This window comes from Falco cherrug, chromosome 3 (assembly GCF_023634085.1).
Source record: "Falco cherrug isolate bFalChe1 chromosome 3, bFalChe1.pri, whole genome shotgun sequence".
NCBI lineage: Eukaryota > Metazoa > Chordata > Aves > Falconiformes > Falconidae > Falco > Falco cherrug.
Window position 1 is genome coordinate 81941164 of NC_073699.1, and position 15446 is coordinate 81956609.

The following is a 15446-nucleotide window of genomic DNA, read 5'->3' on the forward strand; positions in this document are numbered from 1 at the left end:
GGCAACCATATTCTTATGCACATTGCTTAAGCAATGGAAGTTACACTGCACCAGTTCCAAGAGCAACATGCAAGGGCAGGCATCAGCAAAGAAACAAGGTGACACAGGGCTGCTGCTGCATCCCTGCCCTCCCATCTCTCCTTTGCAGCTCTGCATCTTCCCATTGGGTCCAGCTTGGTTAATTGCTAGGGAAGAAAGAGCAGCAGGAGGCAAGTCAGAAGAGATTTTCTCTGCCACTGCTATTCCCTGTTGCCAGTGAGCAATCAAAAAAAATAAAAGTAGAGCTGGTAGATGGACAGGGAACTCAGACTGCACTGCCACGTACCATTATACCATTGCTGGTAAAAAGGAATAAAGTCTTCACTAATTTCAGGGGAGGGCAAGTTTCCACAATGAAAAATTCTAGACTGTGGATTTTATTATGTGAAGAACTTCACATGAATTTAAAATATAATTTCCAAGGATGTTATCATGCAAGACTTCTATTTCTTTCATAGAACCACAGAAATATTTAGGTTGGAAAAGACCTTTGAGGTCATCAAGTCCACCATTAACCCAGGACTGCCAAGTCCGTCACTAAACCATGTCACTAAGCACCGCATTTATATAGTTTTTGAACACCTCCAGGGATGGTGATTCCACCATCTCCCTGGGCAGCCTGTTCTAATGCTTCACCACACTTTCAGTGAAGAAATCTTTCCTAATATCCAATTGAAACCTTCTCTGGCATAACTTGAGGCTGTTTCCTCTTCTCCTGTCACTTGTTTTCTGGGAGAAAAGACCTACTCCCACCTGATCTATAACTTCCTTTTAGGCAGTTCTAGAAAGCAATAAGGTCCCCCCTGAGTGTCCTCCTCTCCAAGTTAAACAACCCCAATTCCCTCAGCTGCTCTTCATAAGACACATTCTGTAGATCCTTCACCAGCCTCATTGCCCTTCCCTGGATACGCTTCAGCACCTCTACATCTCTCTTGCAGTGAGGGGCCCAAAACCGAACACAGTATTCCAGGTGCCACATCACCAGCTCCGAGTACAGGGGGGCGATCACTGCCCTTGTCCTGCTGGCCACACTGTTTCAGATACCAGCCAGGGTGCTGTTGGCCTTCTTGGCCACCTGGGCACACTGCTGGCTCATGTTCAGCCGGCTGTCAGCCAGCACCCCCAGGGCCTTTGCCTCCAGGCAGCTTTCCAGCCACTCTTCCCCAAACCTGTAACATTGCCTGGGGTTGTTGTGACCCAAGTGCAGGACCCGGCACTTCTCCCTGTTGAACCTCATACTATTGCCTTGGCCCATTGGTCCAGCCCATCCAGACCCCCTCCAGAGCCTTTCTATGCTCAAGCAGATCAGCACTCCCCCCACAACTTGGTGTCATCTGCAAAGTTACTGAGGGTGCACTCAATCCCCTCATCTAGATCATTGACAAAGATACTAAACAGGACTGGCCCCAGTACTGAGCCCTGGGAACATCATTTGTGACCAGCCACCAGCCAGATGTAACTCCATTCACCACCACTCTTTGAGCTCAGCCATTAAGCCAGCTTTTAACACAGCATAAAGCACAACCATCCAAGCCATGAGCGGCCAGTTTCTCCAGGAAAAGGCTATCAGAGACAGTGTCAAAGGTTTTACTAAGGTCAAGGTGGACAAAATCCACAGCCTTTCCTTCATCCACTAGGTAGGTCACCTTCTTGCAAAAGGAGATCAAGTTTGTCAAGCAGGACCTGCCTTTCACAAACCTATGCTGGCTGAGCCTTATCCCCCAGTTGTCCTGCACATGACATGTGATGGCGCTCAGGATGATCTGCTCCATAACCTTCCCTGGCACCAAGGTCAGGCTGACAGGCCTGTATTTCTCCGGATCCTTCTTCCTGCCCTTCTTGTAGATGGGCATCACATTGGCTAACCTCCAGTCTTTTGGGACCTCTCCAGTTTGCCAGGACTGTTGATAATGATGGAGAGCGGCTTGGTGAGCTGCTCTGCCAGCTCCCTCAATACCTTCAGGTGGATTCTGTCTGGCCCCATAGACTTGTGCATGACTTTGTGTAGAATGAAACCATAGTTGCCTACACTTTAGGTATGACACTGGCAGCTTCTGCATAAAAAATTGCACTGTATGAAAAGCTGCATTACAAATAAATTATTGTAGGTTTTTTTAGTCTTCGGTTGGTGTTTTTAAGTTACTTTATTGTTGAAGTCAAATGCAACCACTGAACTGCTTAAAACAGAGTAAGAAGAAACATTCCTGATGGCAGTGTCCCATGTCTTGGTTCCTGAAGGATGTTACATGAATTAAGTCCTATGGGTCTGTGCTGCAGGGTACCAAATATTCAGTGGGCAGTGTGACCTGATAGATGAACAGTTACACCAAAGGGATCCAGGATAAGGTGGAATCCAAAGCAGTGGGTGGCTGATTTGCTTTACGATGATTTACTAACACATAACACATCTCTAATTAAATGTTTTAAATGCATAGCATCTTCCCTGAAGAAAATACATTTGACAATAAAAAAAGATGTGACAAAGACAGATATAGTTAACAAGGGTGTTCAATTTAGTTGGCAGCCAACCTGAGGCAATGTTTTACAAGAGATCATTGATTCTGATAAGTTTTCTGGTATCTCTACACAGCCACCATTGAATTACAGTTTGAAAAATGCTGGCTTATGGAGATGTTAAACAGTCTTATAAAATGAAATTGTTGTATGCAATGAAATTTCCAAAGAAAATGAATCGAAATTCTGATCAGAAAACACAGATAAGTCTGTGTAACTTTGATTTAATCCTAAATTGTGAACGGCATAAACACCAGCATGGTACAAATAAGAAGCTGTAAAAGATTTTTGTCTTTTAGCTAGTCAAATTATGATGCTTCTATACCTTCATTTTATAATTCATTTTAGTACAAGAGCTCCCTGTATAGAGTAAGCTGATCAGCAATAAGCATTTCCCCTTGCTATAATCAGCAAGCTGCTTTCAGTAGTGAACTGAGGCAGTGGAAATTGAGTTGACCATTTTTTTCACTCTGTTTCCCTCTCCGATTCAGACAATATAATTAATTCAGAAACCCAAAGTGGAATTAGAGAGAAAAGCACAATCTGGTTTGATTAGCGCTGTTAGGATCAATCCTTTAGCACCTGATAGTTCAAGACCTAAGGAGGGAACCATTATCATTAAAATGGCATAAGTTGAGCCAGCACACCTGTTCAGTAGCCATCTGCTGCAAAAGAATCACTATCTCTTCAAAAATATTCAACAAAAATATATTCTGCTGCTAATTTCTATCACATTAGTTAAAAACACCTGCATTTCTGTTGGGGTATACACACATACGAAAACACATATTCTGATAAAAAAAAATATTTTTCCTCTCTATCCTTCCTCTTTTCCCTCAAACTAGTTGCTCAAGCTTGACTTTCACCTCATTAGTGTTTCAGGGAGTATTACTTATTGAGTGCTTTACCTACTAAAATGTCACCATGAGACTGAAACTAAAATATAAATTCCCAGACTGATTGTAAACTAATTAACTTGAATATTAACAGCAGCAGCATCTTCAGAAGCATGAGCTTAGCAAGGACTACAATCACGTCCAAGAACTCCACACCTTTAACTACATAGGTCCTGAAGCTAGCTGAGCAGCTCAAATAACAAGGGAACAAAAGGAACGTAAAACGGTAACAAGGAATGGAACAGTTCCTGTATCAGGAATTATTACATAGGCTAAAACTTTTCAGCATTGAAGAAAGATGACAAGGTGGTAGAAAGGTGTTTTTTTTACAGAGCCCAGAACCATGACTGGCCTAAGGAATGTAAGGCAAGATTCTTCATTCTCCTATGTTTCTCATGCAAGAACAGGGGGCATACAATTAAACTATAGGGAGGTAATGCAAAATCAGTAAAAGGAAGTAATTTTCCTTACAGCACATGGGGAAGCTGTACACCTCATTGACACAGGATGTGCTGGATGCCAGAGCTGGACGTGAGTTGAATAAAGGATTTGAGAAATTCAGGAGGGGGGAGGAAATCCACTAAGACCACCCACCTCTGGCTTAGTAAGCCTCTAAGCAACAAATTGCTGAAGGGTGGTTGAATGTGGAAAAGTAACTTTATGTGCTTATCTCGTTTCTGTACTTTTCCCTTCTGGCTGCTGTCAGAGAGAGGATACTGTGCTAGACCGTTCTTTGCCCTGATCTCACAACTCTTTCAGTATAAATATCACAAAGAGGTCATTAGCCTGGGCTAATGGCCCAAATGGCTCCTCAGTTCTCAGAAGGGTTTTGCAGCACATGATACGGTTCCATAGCCACATGGCCAGCAATACAAAGATAATATAAAACTACTTCAGATATGTGTCTAAAGCTGCAGTCACACATGGGAATAAACTGTGTCCAGATCTGTGCTGATAAGGAAGTCCCCTGGCTGCTTTCCTGGTGGTCTTTCTAGCCTTGCAATGGGAATGGAAGTGGATTTAGTTGCCCAAAGGCTGAAAATTCTCATAAATACCAAGCAGAGGGGTTGCCACTTGAGGTAAAGCAAGTAATACTAACAACTCAATGATCCCTTCCTGCCTGTTCCTCACAGGTCCTTGTTCAGAGCTTTGAACTGGGGAAAGAGAAGCTGGTGAAGCGCAATGCCTTGTGGCCACACAGCTGAGCCAACACTTGGCTGGTCACAAGGGGTCCCTAGAGATACTGACCAAGTGTGTTTTGAAGCTTGACCCATGAAATCCGGTTTTCATTGAGGGGTGAAAAAGCAAGTACACTATTAGCAGACTTCTATTTGCTTTAAAAAGAAAAAAATAAACCTGTATTTTAATTTAAAACACTTAACAGTTTGCTTGTCTGCAAATAAACCTAGAAAGCACTGTTTTAACTTACAGAACAGTCCCAAATGACCACTTCATTGAACCACACTCTTCCAAAAGCCCATTTAACATCTCTTTTCTCCCCCAATCAAAACTGCTGAATGTAACCTCAGCAAATCAAGAACATGGCCCTATTTCCTAAACCTTGATAAGTAAGAAAAGTTTCTAATCATCCATACGTTTTGGGGTTTTTTTTCCCCCACTAATCAAAGATTATATTTCCTGGAGAATGTTGCGCTAACATCAAAAAATTACAGCTCCCAGAAAGTTTACTGGGAGAAATATAATGTGCATACTTCATGTTTGATCAAAAGATGACTCCAAAATGACATTACTGGGTAACAAAATAAAAAATAATAAAGAGACATTGACACAATGTCTGCAAGGAACTGCATTTTTTAGAATAGATGCCAGAAATCAAAGCACGGGAATAATTTGTTACTGTGCTGTTTGCCCCTCTGCTTTGGTTTATACCCATTTGCAGACATACGGTTCTACTTTCCTTAAGTGAATAGCTCTTATCTAGACAAGCTAACAGTTATTCCAGTATGATTGCTGAGGCATGGGATACAGAGTCAGGTCATTCCCCTTACAGCCCTAGACACAAGTACAATATACAAAAAGAACAAAACTTGAACAACATTGAAAACAAAACACTTTTCAATGTTTAAAAAAAAAATGAAATTAAAATATAAAAAAAATGCATCACAGTTTAATATAATTTTAAATCAGAAAATAAATTTAATTATTTCATCTATTAAGTGGCAGTAAAGACAATATCTAGGAAGGAAAAAAGGTTATTAAATCTGAAATCATTGGGTTCTACCATTTTTTTTAAAAAAACAGAGCAATGCAAATATACTATCACTTGCAAAATGTGAATTCCTTTTGCAGTTATTCAGAACTATCTCAGTCTTGCTGAACAGATAAACTTGATTAGATGTAAACATACATAACAAATTATAAAATCTGTCTTCCATATACTATTCAAAGATTTTGTTTCATCATTTTTTAATTGATTACGATTTTTCCAGAGTAAGAATAGAAACATGAAAACAGTAACTAATACAACAAGTAACACTTGTTCAAGTATATTGTACCTGAACTATTCATTTACAGACACTCCAGGCTTTCATAAAAAGCCATGTAAAGTTAATTTCTGTATTCAATATCATTGCCATAACAGTGACAGCCTCAGTTTATGAACAATGCAGGGTACAACTTTGCCTAGCTCTCTGCGTGAAGGCATTTAAGTGCTTGAGCACAATTTGCAAATATGTGGTAAAACCCTCCAAAAATCTTGTTATTTTTTTGTACATGTGCACACACAAATCTGTCTGTATACAAGCTTGTATGCCTGCACATACATACAAGTATCAGAGATCTGTTACTTTTGTATTATTTATATATTACAATCCCAGAGAAACAGGAACAGCAGCACTGTAATTCTACGCAAGACTGATGGCACAGCCTACAAAGAACCAAAACTGTTTCTGCAGCTTCTGGGCATCAAGAATTAAAAACCAGGAGGAAGTAACTTTATCATTATGTTGGCATTACTAATTTCTGGCCTACTGTTTTTTTAAAGTTAGTTTAAAAAAATAAATAATCAGGATGTTACATTCTGAAATGTCTACAAAAAAAGCCTTGTCAACACTTCAAGGCTAAATTCTCATGTTAAAAAGTGCTAGAATGGAGACCAGCTATGAAAATAAAATTAAAATAACTGGTATTTTTGCATTATGTAATAAGCTTTAATAGCATCATCACATAGCATCTCTTCATGAAATCCCTATCATGAACATCTTACAAGATATTTTGGAGGTACCTACTCAGATAAGTAACCTTATTTACTACAACATCTAGAAGATCATAGAATCACAGAATCATTTAGGTAGGAAAAGACCTTTGAGGTCATCAAGTCCAACCGCTAACCCAGGACTGCCAAGTCCGTCACTAAACCATGTCACTAAGCACCACATCTATGTTTTTTAAACACCTCCAGGGATGGCGATTCCAGCACCTCCCTGGGCAGCCTGTTCCAATGCTTGACAACCCTTCCAGTGAAGAAATTTTTCCTAATATCCAATTGAAACCTTCTCTGGCACAACTTGAGGCTGTTTCCTCTTCTCCTGTCACTTGTTGCCTGGGAGAAGAGACCTACCTTTACCTGCCTACAACCTCCTTTCAGGCAGTTGTAGAGAGCAATAAGGTCACCCCTGAGTGTTCTCTCTAGGTTAAACAAACACATTTCCCTCAGCTGCCTCTCAGAAGACGTTCTCCAGACCCTTCATCAGCTTTGTTACCCTTCCCTGGAAATGCTCCAGCACCTCCATGCTTCTCTTACAGTGAGAGGCCCAAAACTGAACACAGTATTCCAGGTGCAGCCTCACCAGTGCCAGGTACAGGGGCACAATCCCTTCCCCTGTCCTGCTGGCCACACAGTTTCAGATACCAGCCAGGGTGCTGTTGGCCTTCTTGGCCACCTGGGCACACTGCTGGCTCACGTTCAGCCGGCTGTCAGCCAGCACCCCCAGGGCCTTTTCCTCCAGGCAGCTTTCCAGCTGCTCTTCCCCAAGCCTGTAGGGCTGCATGAGGTTGTTGTGACCCAAGTGCAGGACCTGGTACTTCTCCCTGTTGAACCTCATACAACTGGCCTCAGCCCATCGGTCCAGCCTGTCCAGATCCCCCTGCAGAGCCTTCCTGCCCTCCAGCAGATCAGCACTCCCCCCACAACTTGGTGTCATCTGCAAACAGTTTAGCAGATTGATGAGAAAAGGGAAGAGCGTGTTTCATGTTTCTGGTACAGCCCTGGGGAATCGAATCCTACCCTTCCACACCAGTATACTTGTGTGAACTGTGGTAACTCAAAAAATTTTCACTACTGCTTTCCTGTCTTGTTAAGGGCCTACCTTGAGACCTAGGGCTCCAATTTGCAGACTGAATTTGTAGTACTTTCAGAAAAACAGCTACAGCTGCATTTAACAGACATTATACTTTGAACACAATGTCAAACAAATGGAAATTATTTAGCCTTAGCTGCTCAGATTGACTACCCAAATCCTTTTAACTTTAAAATCATGCTTCAGCTACTCTTCCATAAAATGGGAATAATTATTTCAAATCCAGCTTACCAGAAGTATTGTGGAAAACATAGATGTTGATATTTATGAAGCCCTTCTCCAATGAATGCTGATAATACTGTATTTAGAGACAGATTTGAAAAATGTCTGGTAAAACCAGTACATATCACATACTAAGGAAAAAGGAGAATATGAAATCTTAATTATCTGCTGCTCATGGAGTGAAAAAGTACACAGATATAATGCAGTGTCCTGTGGAAAACAGAGATTAAAAAAGTATTGCAATGCACATACACAGTAGGGCTGAATTAACGTTGCACAAAGTTTTATGAGAGTGCAAAGACATTGCTCATTTCTGAACTCTCAATCTGTGTATTTCTAAAGTTCTAAGTCTTTTCTTCAAGCTTTCCTCTATAAAGATAAACTAATAGATGCATTGCATGAATACACATCCACTGCCTTAATACAATTTTCATGTACAAAAGGAATTTGTTTTCTAATCAACAGGAATAAAAATTATATCACTTCCATATTTTATGGTATGTAAGAAACTTACTGCTAGTGTATCTGTCAGTTCACTAAAGGCTGAAATATTGATGAGATCTTTAAATTTAATCCTCTCTTTTCCATTTAGAAATCTACATGTATCAGTTTGAAAAAAGCAATAAAATATTCTCAATCAACCTTTTAAAAAAAAGTAAAGTGTAAATATCTTGCTAACACATTTTCCATTCTAATGCTGCTATAACAAATGGATTAATTGTTGAGTAATTTAATCAGATGGCTTGCTGATAAAATTTGAGAAAAAATTTGATGTGTGTCCAGCACTTGACAAATTGGTATGGGTTTTTCAGCTATAAGAAATCTGTCCAGATGGCCCTAGAATGAAGGATAGTATTCAAAATGTTGTTCCCAGAGAATTGGCCAGCTGTATCTAACATGGAAATGCTTCTGTGAATTTTTAAAAAAACATTAAGTATAATGGAGAGTACTGGAGAGAGCATTTAAATGCAATCCATTCACAATTTAGAGTAATTGACTCAGTTGGCAGGAGTCATCTGAAATTAGGTTTTAACGGGCACAACTGCTAACACATTTATCTCATACAAACTACATCTAGAACTAAGATGCTAACTTTTTGGAAATTGCCCTTCAGTTTGCTCTTTCCAGCTAACACCTTTCTTGGCATTATTAAGAAATTTGCCACCTGCTTCAAAAGCCTTTCAAAGAAGTCCAACACTTATTATGCTACTGAGAAACATCTGAGGGCACTTTAAGTCTGTTTAAACATAGATAAATATAGTCAGGGCTCAACAGTTGGGAGCAGAAACCCAAACACCTACATTTGTAGTGAGAAGACATTTTTGGATGAGTGTTTTTTAACAGGCTTGCACAAGAGCTGGAAAAATGAATCAAGTCCCACACATTAGAAGCAGCGTCATTTTTTATATCCCTATGAAGTTTTTATGTTTCACATTAGCATCTTCCTGGAGCTCACTGATACCCTTCATAGCAGAATTTTGTACCACCATCTGACAAAGCTGTATTCAGTCCAAGATTATGGTGTTTCACATCTGCCAAGGGCTGAAAGTGTAGTGAGGAGAAAGCTGAAACTTGAAACTTCCCACCACAGCAAAGAAGGAAATTTAACATGGCCCCAAGGAAGAACCATTAAGCCTGCATCACACATCTATCCAAAAGGTGATCATAATTTAGACTTTACAGGATGGAACGGTACTAAAGGAAAAACAAATAAAACAATTCTGATTATTTCCATCAAGACAGACAAAATGGCCAGCCACGGAAGAAAAAATGTCATTTTAGTGGATGTAGCTGCATTTAAAAGAAGAAAACAATTCTTGAGACATGCAAATGTAATTGCATGTAATATCAAAATATGCTTCTTCTGTTATTTCTTACAATACAGGACTCATTCTATCATAAATAAAAACTGTATGAATGTTTTCTTTGGTTTAAGTGTTCATACAGTTTAGATTTCTTTCCTTCTTCCAAAGTTCAAAGCTGGATCAGGTCACTTGATTTTAAAATTTGTTCAATTTGATTTGTAGAAACAAATTGAAGACAGATTAAAGGATATCAAGAGCTACTTATAAATAAGAGCAAATAAAAAAAAAGCTGTAAAATCTAATAGAAAACCCATTATAATCTACAACTATGGCCTCCATTAATTTATTTTGGTACCATTCTTGCCTGTTAATATAAATATGTATATTACTAGCATAATTTGTTCACACACATAGCTAGTGTGTGAACACACCATTAAAAACCAATTTTTATGGTACGAGTAATTTAGATTAAATCAGAATCAGCAAAATCAGTTTTTCTTATACTTTCCTTCATTTACATTGCTTCATGGAACAGTTTTGTTAAGCAAAATGTAAGGGGATGGTGCCAGGGACAAATATACGAGGCAGAGCTAATTGCAGGAACACACTCAAAAATAGAACGGACTAGTGACCGTATCAGTGGAGGTGTTTGTTAAGGAAAGTGTTCTGCTGGTAGGTGTTTCATAATAGTAGATTTAGAAATACTTACGGTCTATCATGTTAGAAGGAGCAATGTTTTGCTCTGTATGGCAGTGAGAATAAGGCTATTAAATCACAGGGAGGGAAGGAAAACAGGATGGAAGGAGTAACTGACTCCTTTTTCAAGTCCTCAAAATTTTTCAGGATGCTTACAATGGAGTGGAAAGTGAGAAAATGAAAATATTAAAATCATTTAAAGTTTAATTATTTCATTGGTTTTCTTTGAAGTAACAAGTAAAATAATCCTGCTTCTGTTCTCCTTTCCCGTCTCATATAGATGCAGAAGTCCTCCATAAGGTACATGGTAGTGTATCTGGAAATGGTCTTCAAAGAAGTTTGGAATATGAATTACACAGAGGTACCGAGTTTTTAATCTCCTAACAATTACTTTATTTATTAGGTGGGTGGTAGCCTGGGATTTATGATAGCGTACTGTATTGGCAAGTATTGGATGGAAGTTGGGAAGCTAGAGTAAGCAACAAAATAATAGTACAGGGAATTTCTTTGGCTTCTGCCCAGCACTTAGCAAAGATTTTCCAAAGAAAGCATGGAATATCTTTACTGTATACTTAATGTAAAAAAAAAAAAAAAAAAAACCACCAAACAAAAAAAAAAAAAAAAAAAGTGTGTATGTATATGAGGTTTTCCGACTGTGCTCTCTACAGTGGCTTTGCTCCCAGAAGCAAAGAAAATGAATTTGGCAGTCAGAGCAAATTCAGACAATTGCATGCTTTTAATTAAATTCTTTGATAAAGCTAGTGGCTATTTTTTTCATAATAAAAAGTTCTAAAGTTTTAGAAAAATTCAATAGGTTCCTGAACAATAACTGTGGAAAATTTGGAGACTAAATCAATCAATAAGCTAGGAGTTAAAGGGATTTTAGTTCTTCCTTAAATGAAAAAAACCTTAGTGGACCTTCAGGTACGTGGTTTCTGTGGAAAGCCTCAGCCATATCTGTATCCAGCACACATATAATCCCACATGAATGCCACTGACATACATTAAAGAACTGTCATGGCAATACAAGGAACACAAACCTACTGATAGTATGAAATATTCTTACCGTAGAGAAGGTGTGCTTTTTCAACATTATAATGATTTTAATCAATTAATTGTTATTAATATGATTGCCAAACATTCTTATCATGGTCTTGCTTTGGAGAATTTAAAAGCGGTGCTCATATAGCCTTGACTCCTGAATGGCTATTCTGTGAATGTCTTGAGATCTTTACAAATAATTTGAAGATCCTTGTAGTGTGTCAAATAGTTTAGTCTTCTGCATTGATCTGCTTACTGTGATCTGAAAGAGGTGTATCTACAGACACAGTGCAGCAAACTGAAAAATAACTGTCCTATTTATATGAATATGGTGCATACTTATGAGTATGCTTATGATGCTTTGCTTCCTAAGAAGGTAGATGAAAAGGTGCTGTTAAAGGAAACATCAGGAGTGGCAAAACAATGACAAAGTCACTGAGAAGATAAAGGTGAAGCTAGTATTTGTGGAATGTCTGATTTTGCCCTCTCAAGGTCAAGCTTGAGAAGACAGAGATGCACTTCAAAGGATTTGAAACATTAAAAGGGGAGAACTGCATTTATTCCAGCTAACTTTATGCACTCAGCTGAAGTGCCTAATACCATTTTTCCTTATTAGGAGAGACACACATCTTCAAAAAGCAGTTTTGCCTGTCTGAGGTGTGCACAGTCCTCTACAGATATCTGTCTATCTTACTACAAAAGGACTAAAGGGTGGGTATTGTGTCTGGCTCAGATGGAGTTAATTTTCCCCATAGCAGCCCTCATAGTGCTGGTGCCTTGTATTGGCAGCTAGAAGAATGTTGGTTAACACAGCAGTGTTATGGCTGCTGCTGAGCAGTGCTCGCACAGCATCAAGGCTGTCTCTCCAACATTCCCCAAATCACCAGTAGGTTGGGGCTGGGCAAGATCTTGGGAAGGAACACAGCTGGCACAACTGACCCAAACTGATCAAAGGGATATTCCATACCATATGACATCTGCTCAGCGATAAAAGCTCACAGAAAGAAGGAGGAAAGGAGAACATTCATTATTTACAACATTTGTCTTCCAGAGCAACCGCTACGCATACTGAAGCCCTGCTTCCCAGGAAGCAGTCAAACATCTCCTGCTGATGGGAAGTAGAGAATAACATCCTTTGCTTCCACACACAACCTTTGCCATTGCTTTATTAAATTCCCTTTATGTTGACCGATGAGGGCCTTTTTCCATCTCATTTTCTCCTGAACTTGCCCAGCTGAAGAGGGGAGTGATAGGATGGCTTTGGTGGGCACCTGGCATCCAGCCAGGGTCAACTCACCACAGGGTGCCTGCATTTCTGCTAAAGTACTCCAGCTAGTGGGACAACAGGCCACATTTTGCTATGAAATTTGGGAATAAGAGAGGATGGCAAAGACAAAGAGCTAGACTGAAAAGAACCAGAAACTGCTGAAGAGCCGTTGACTTCTCATGCCTCCAGAAATTGAAGAAGATACTCTCTGAAAGGTATGCAAACATGAAAAGAAGGCTCAGACTTTTTTCACCACCCAGTTTTTAAGGTCTCTAGCTTAAAGTTTGTCTTGAAAAAAACTTGGAAGGAGAAAGCAAAGCTTAAAGTAAATGTGAATCGGGCCAATCATGCTAATGTAGCTGTCAAACAAGGGCCTACCGTTCTACCCTAAAGGAAGGACAGAAAGCCAAAAGTCCCCTCAAGGGACAAGAAGTTGAGACATGGATAAATTCTGGCCTATAACAATGGCAGACAGCAATTCCAAAACATTTCTATACAGCTTGCTTACATTGTCAAATGCATCTGCACTTAGTGCTGAATGCCGAGCTAATACAAAGCAGTGTAGCTTTGCTGCTTGTAAATGAGCTGCATCACTTTATACAGCTGACTGTCTGGGTGTCATAAGAATTCTACTTACTATGAATGTAAATGATCTAGCTATAAGTTGTAGCAACTTTCCCCACAGCTTCTGATCCTGTTTCCTTTATTGTGATTTGAGACCATCCTCTAAATAAACATCCTCATTAACACATTAAATTAACTGGAGAGCAAAGTTCAAGCAGAACAGTCTCTCATGCTCACCATGAAAAGGATGCAGAAAACATAGCATAAATATCCGCAGTTGCCAGTGAATTCAGTAGGAAACAGAGATGGTTCAAAAGTGTTTCTTCCTGCTACAAGATATCCTCACAAGGTACCCAAGTGTATTTCATCTCAGCATGTTGAACCCTCGTACTGTTTTCTCAGGTTGAGTGCAGAAGTGCTTCATTTTAGACACAGATCTGTCTCTTTCAATTACTAGTGCAGACTACAAAGCATTTTAGGAATGCCATACGTCAGTTTAGCTTGCTAAGAAATCCTAATTGGCTTTTTTTTAACTTCAGTGATGGCAGGGAAAGAAAGATGTGCTTAGCAGTTGTAAGTATTTATGCCTTGGCACTATTAAACTGTATAGCCAGCTCTTAGATTGAATGTAGCTACAGAAGGATTGATATTGACATATAATACCTGTTTTTAATGTGTTGGGGAGAACCAAGACACTTGAAACTTCCATTGACCATAATAGCAAGCCGTGTGCAGAGGGCTTCACATTCTTCCATACTACAAAATCAAGTGGTGGGGGAAAAAAAAAGAATTAAAAGAATAATACTGAAAACAGAGAACATTATTTATACCTAACTTTAATTAAAGTGGAAGGAATCTGGACAGCTGCAAAAATGAGTACACAAGACCTTTCATTTTAAAAGCAACAGTCCAAATTGTAACCCTAATCAGTACATACCAAAGGTTACTACCACATGACAGGTAGAAAAGAGAGCCCTAAAATAGAATTTATGTTTTTATTCCAGAACCAATTGGAGAATTCTGGTCACAAAGGTTTTATTACTGCAGGCACATATCTCAGAAATGTAACTGTGAGAGCCATGAACTCTGTTATTCCCTGTACTATCTGTTTGTGGTCATTCTGAGCTGAAGGATAGAGGGAGAAGAATGAGGTAAGTTTGTTCAGCTTGCCTCTTTCATAGTACATATACTTAGAAAGTAGTTACCTATAGTCTGCAGGATAGAAGAAGGTACAAAACACTACAGTCTAAATGGAATTTAGGACATGGAAATGCAGCTGAATAGAAAAGCACGATCCTGTTAGATGCAATTGCTTCAGAAAATAAATAACTACTGCTTCAGATAATAAATAATAACTTTGATATGTAAAGCTTAGGGCAGATGGGCTGCCATTCTACGTATTATACAGAATTGTGTGAGCAGTTCTTCCAAAGCATCACTTTTGACATAGGATACCAGTCAGGACAAATCCATCATTTCAAAGAGGAGTCAAAGTCGTTTGATGTTCCTGCAATTCACTGCATGCACTCCCCAACCCTTCTGAGATAGCTAAACAAGAGCTGTCTTGTGTACCTCAGCCATGTGCCTGATCAAATAGTGCTTTTACTGAACTAAGTACCCTCCTAGGAACAATTTCCTTAAAACAGGACAGGAAAATGGTGTGAACAGCCAAAACACTACATTTAAGAGAGATGGGGAGAGGGCTTGCTAACACATCTTCCCAAAAATCAGGAAGTTAGCCGAGTCTCCTTGGGGTGCAGTAAGTCGTAATGCTCCCCTAGGTATAACACTCCCCAGCTGTGGCAAAATAACACAAATTTAGGCCTGTATGAACAGTTAATATAATCTCAGTCCTCAGTTTCTCAAAAAAAAAGCTTTTTCTCTGAGAATTAAGTATGATAGACATCCAAAACTAAGTTTTACACAGGAAATCATCTCTATACATTATGCACTTATTTGCTGATATGCATGAAGATTCACTTTGTAAGAAAAATCTCTTTACTTATACAAGTATTCTTTGAAAGAATCTCAAATAAATCTCCAATCTGGCCTTCAGCAGATAGTATATGTAGTATAAAATAAC

The 15446-nt window shown here is 39.2% G+C and overlaps 1 protein-coding gene across 1 annotated transcript in view; it reads right to left on the reverse strand.

Moving 5' to 3' along the window:
• Window positions 1-15446, reverse strand: part of ABCA13 (ATP binding cassette subfamily A member 13) — a 211677-nt gene that overhangs the window by 16115 nt on the left and 180116 nt on the right. Inside the window, 1 exon segment of the mRNA XM_055705974.1 lies at window positions 14027-14119. Within this exon segment, the coding sequence (XP_055561949.1) occupies window positions 14027-14119 (93 nt within the window).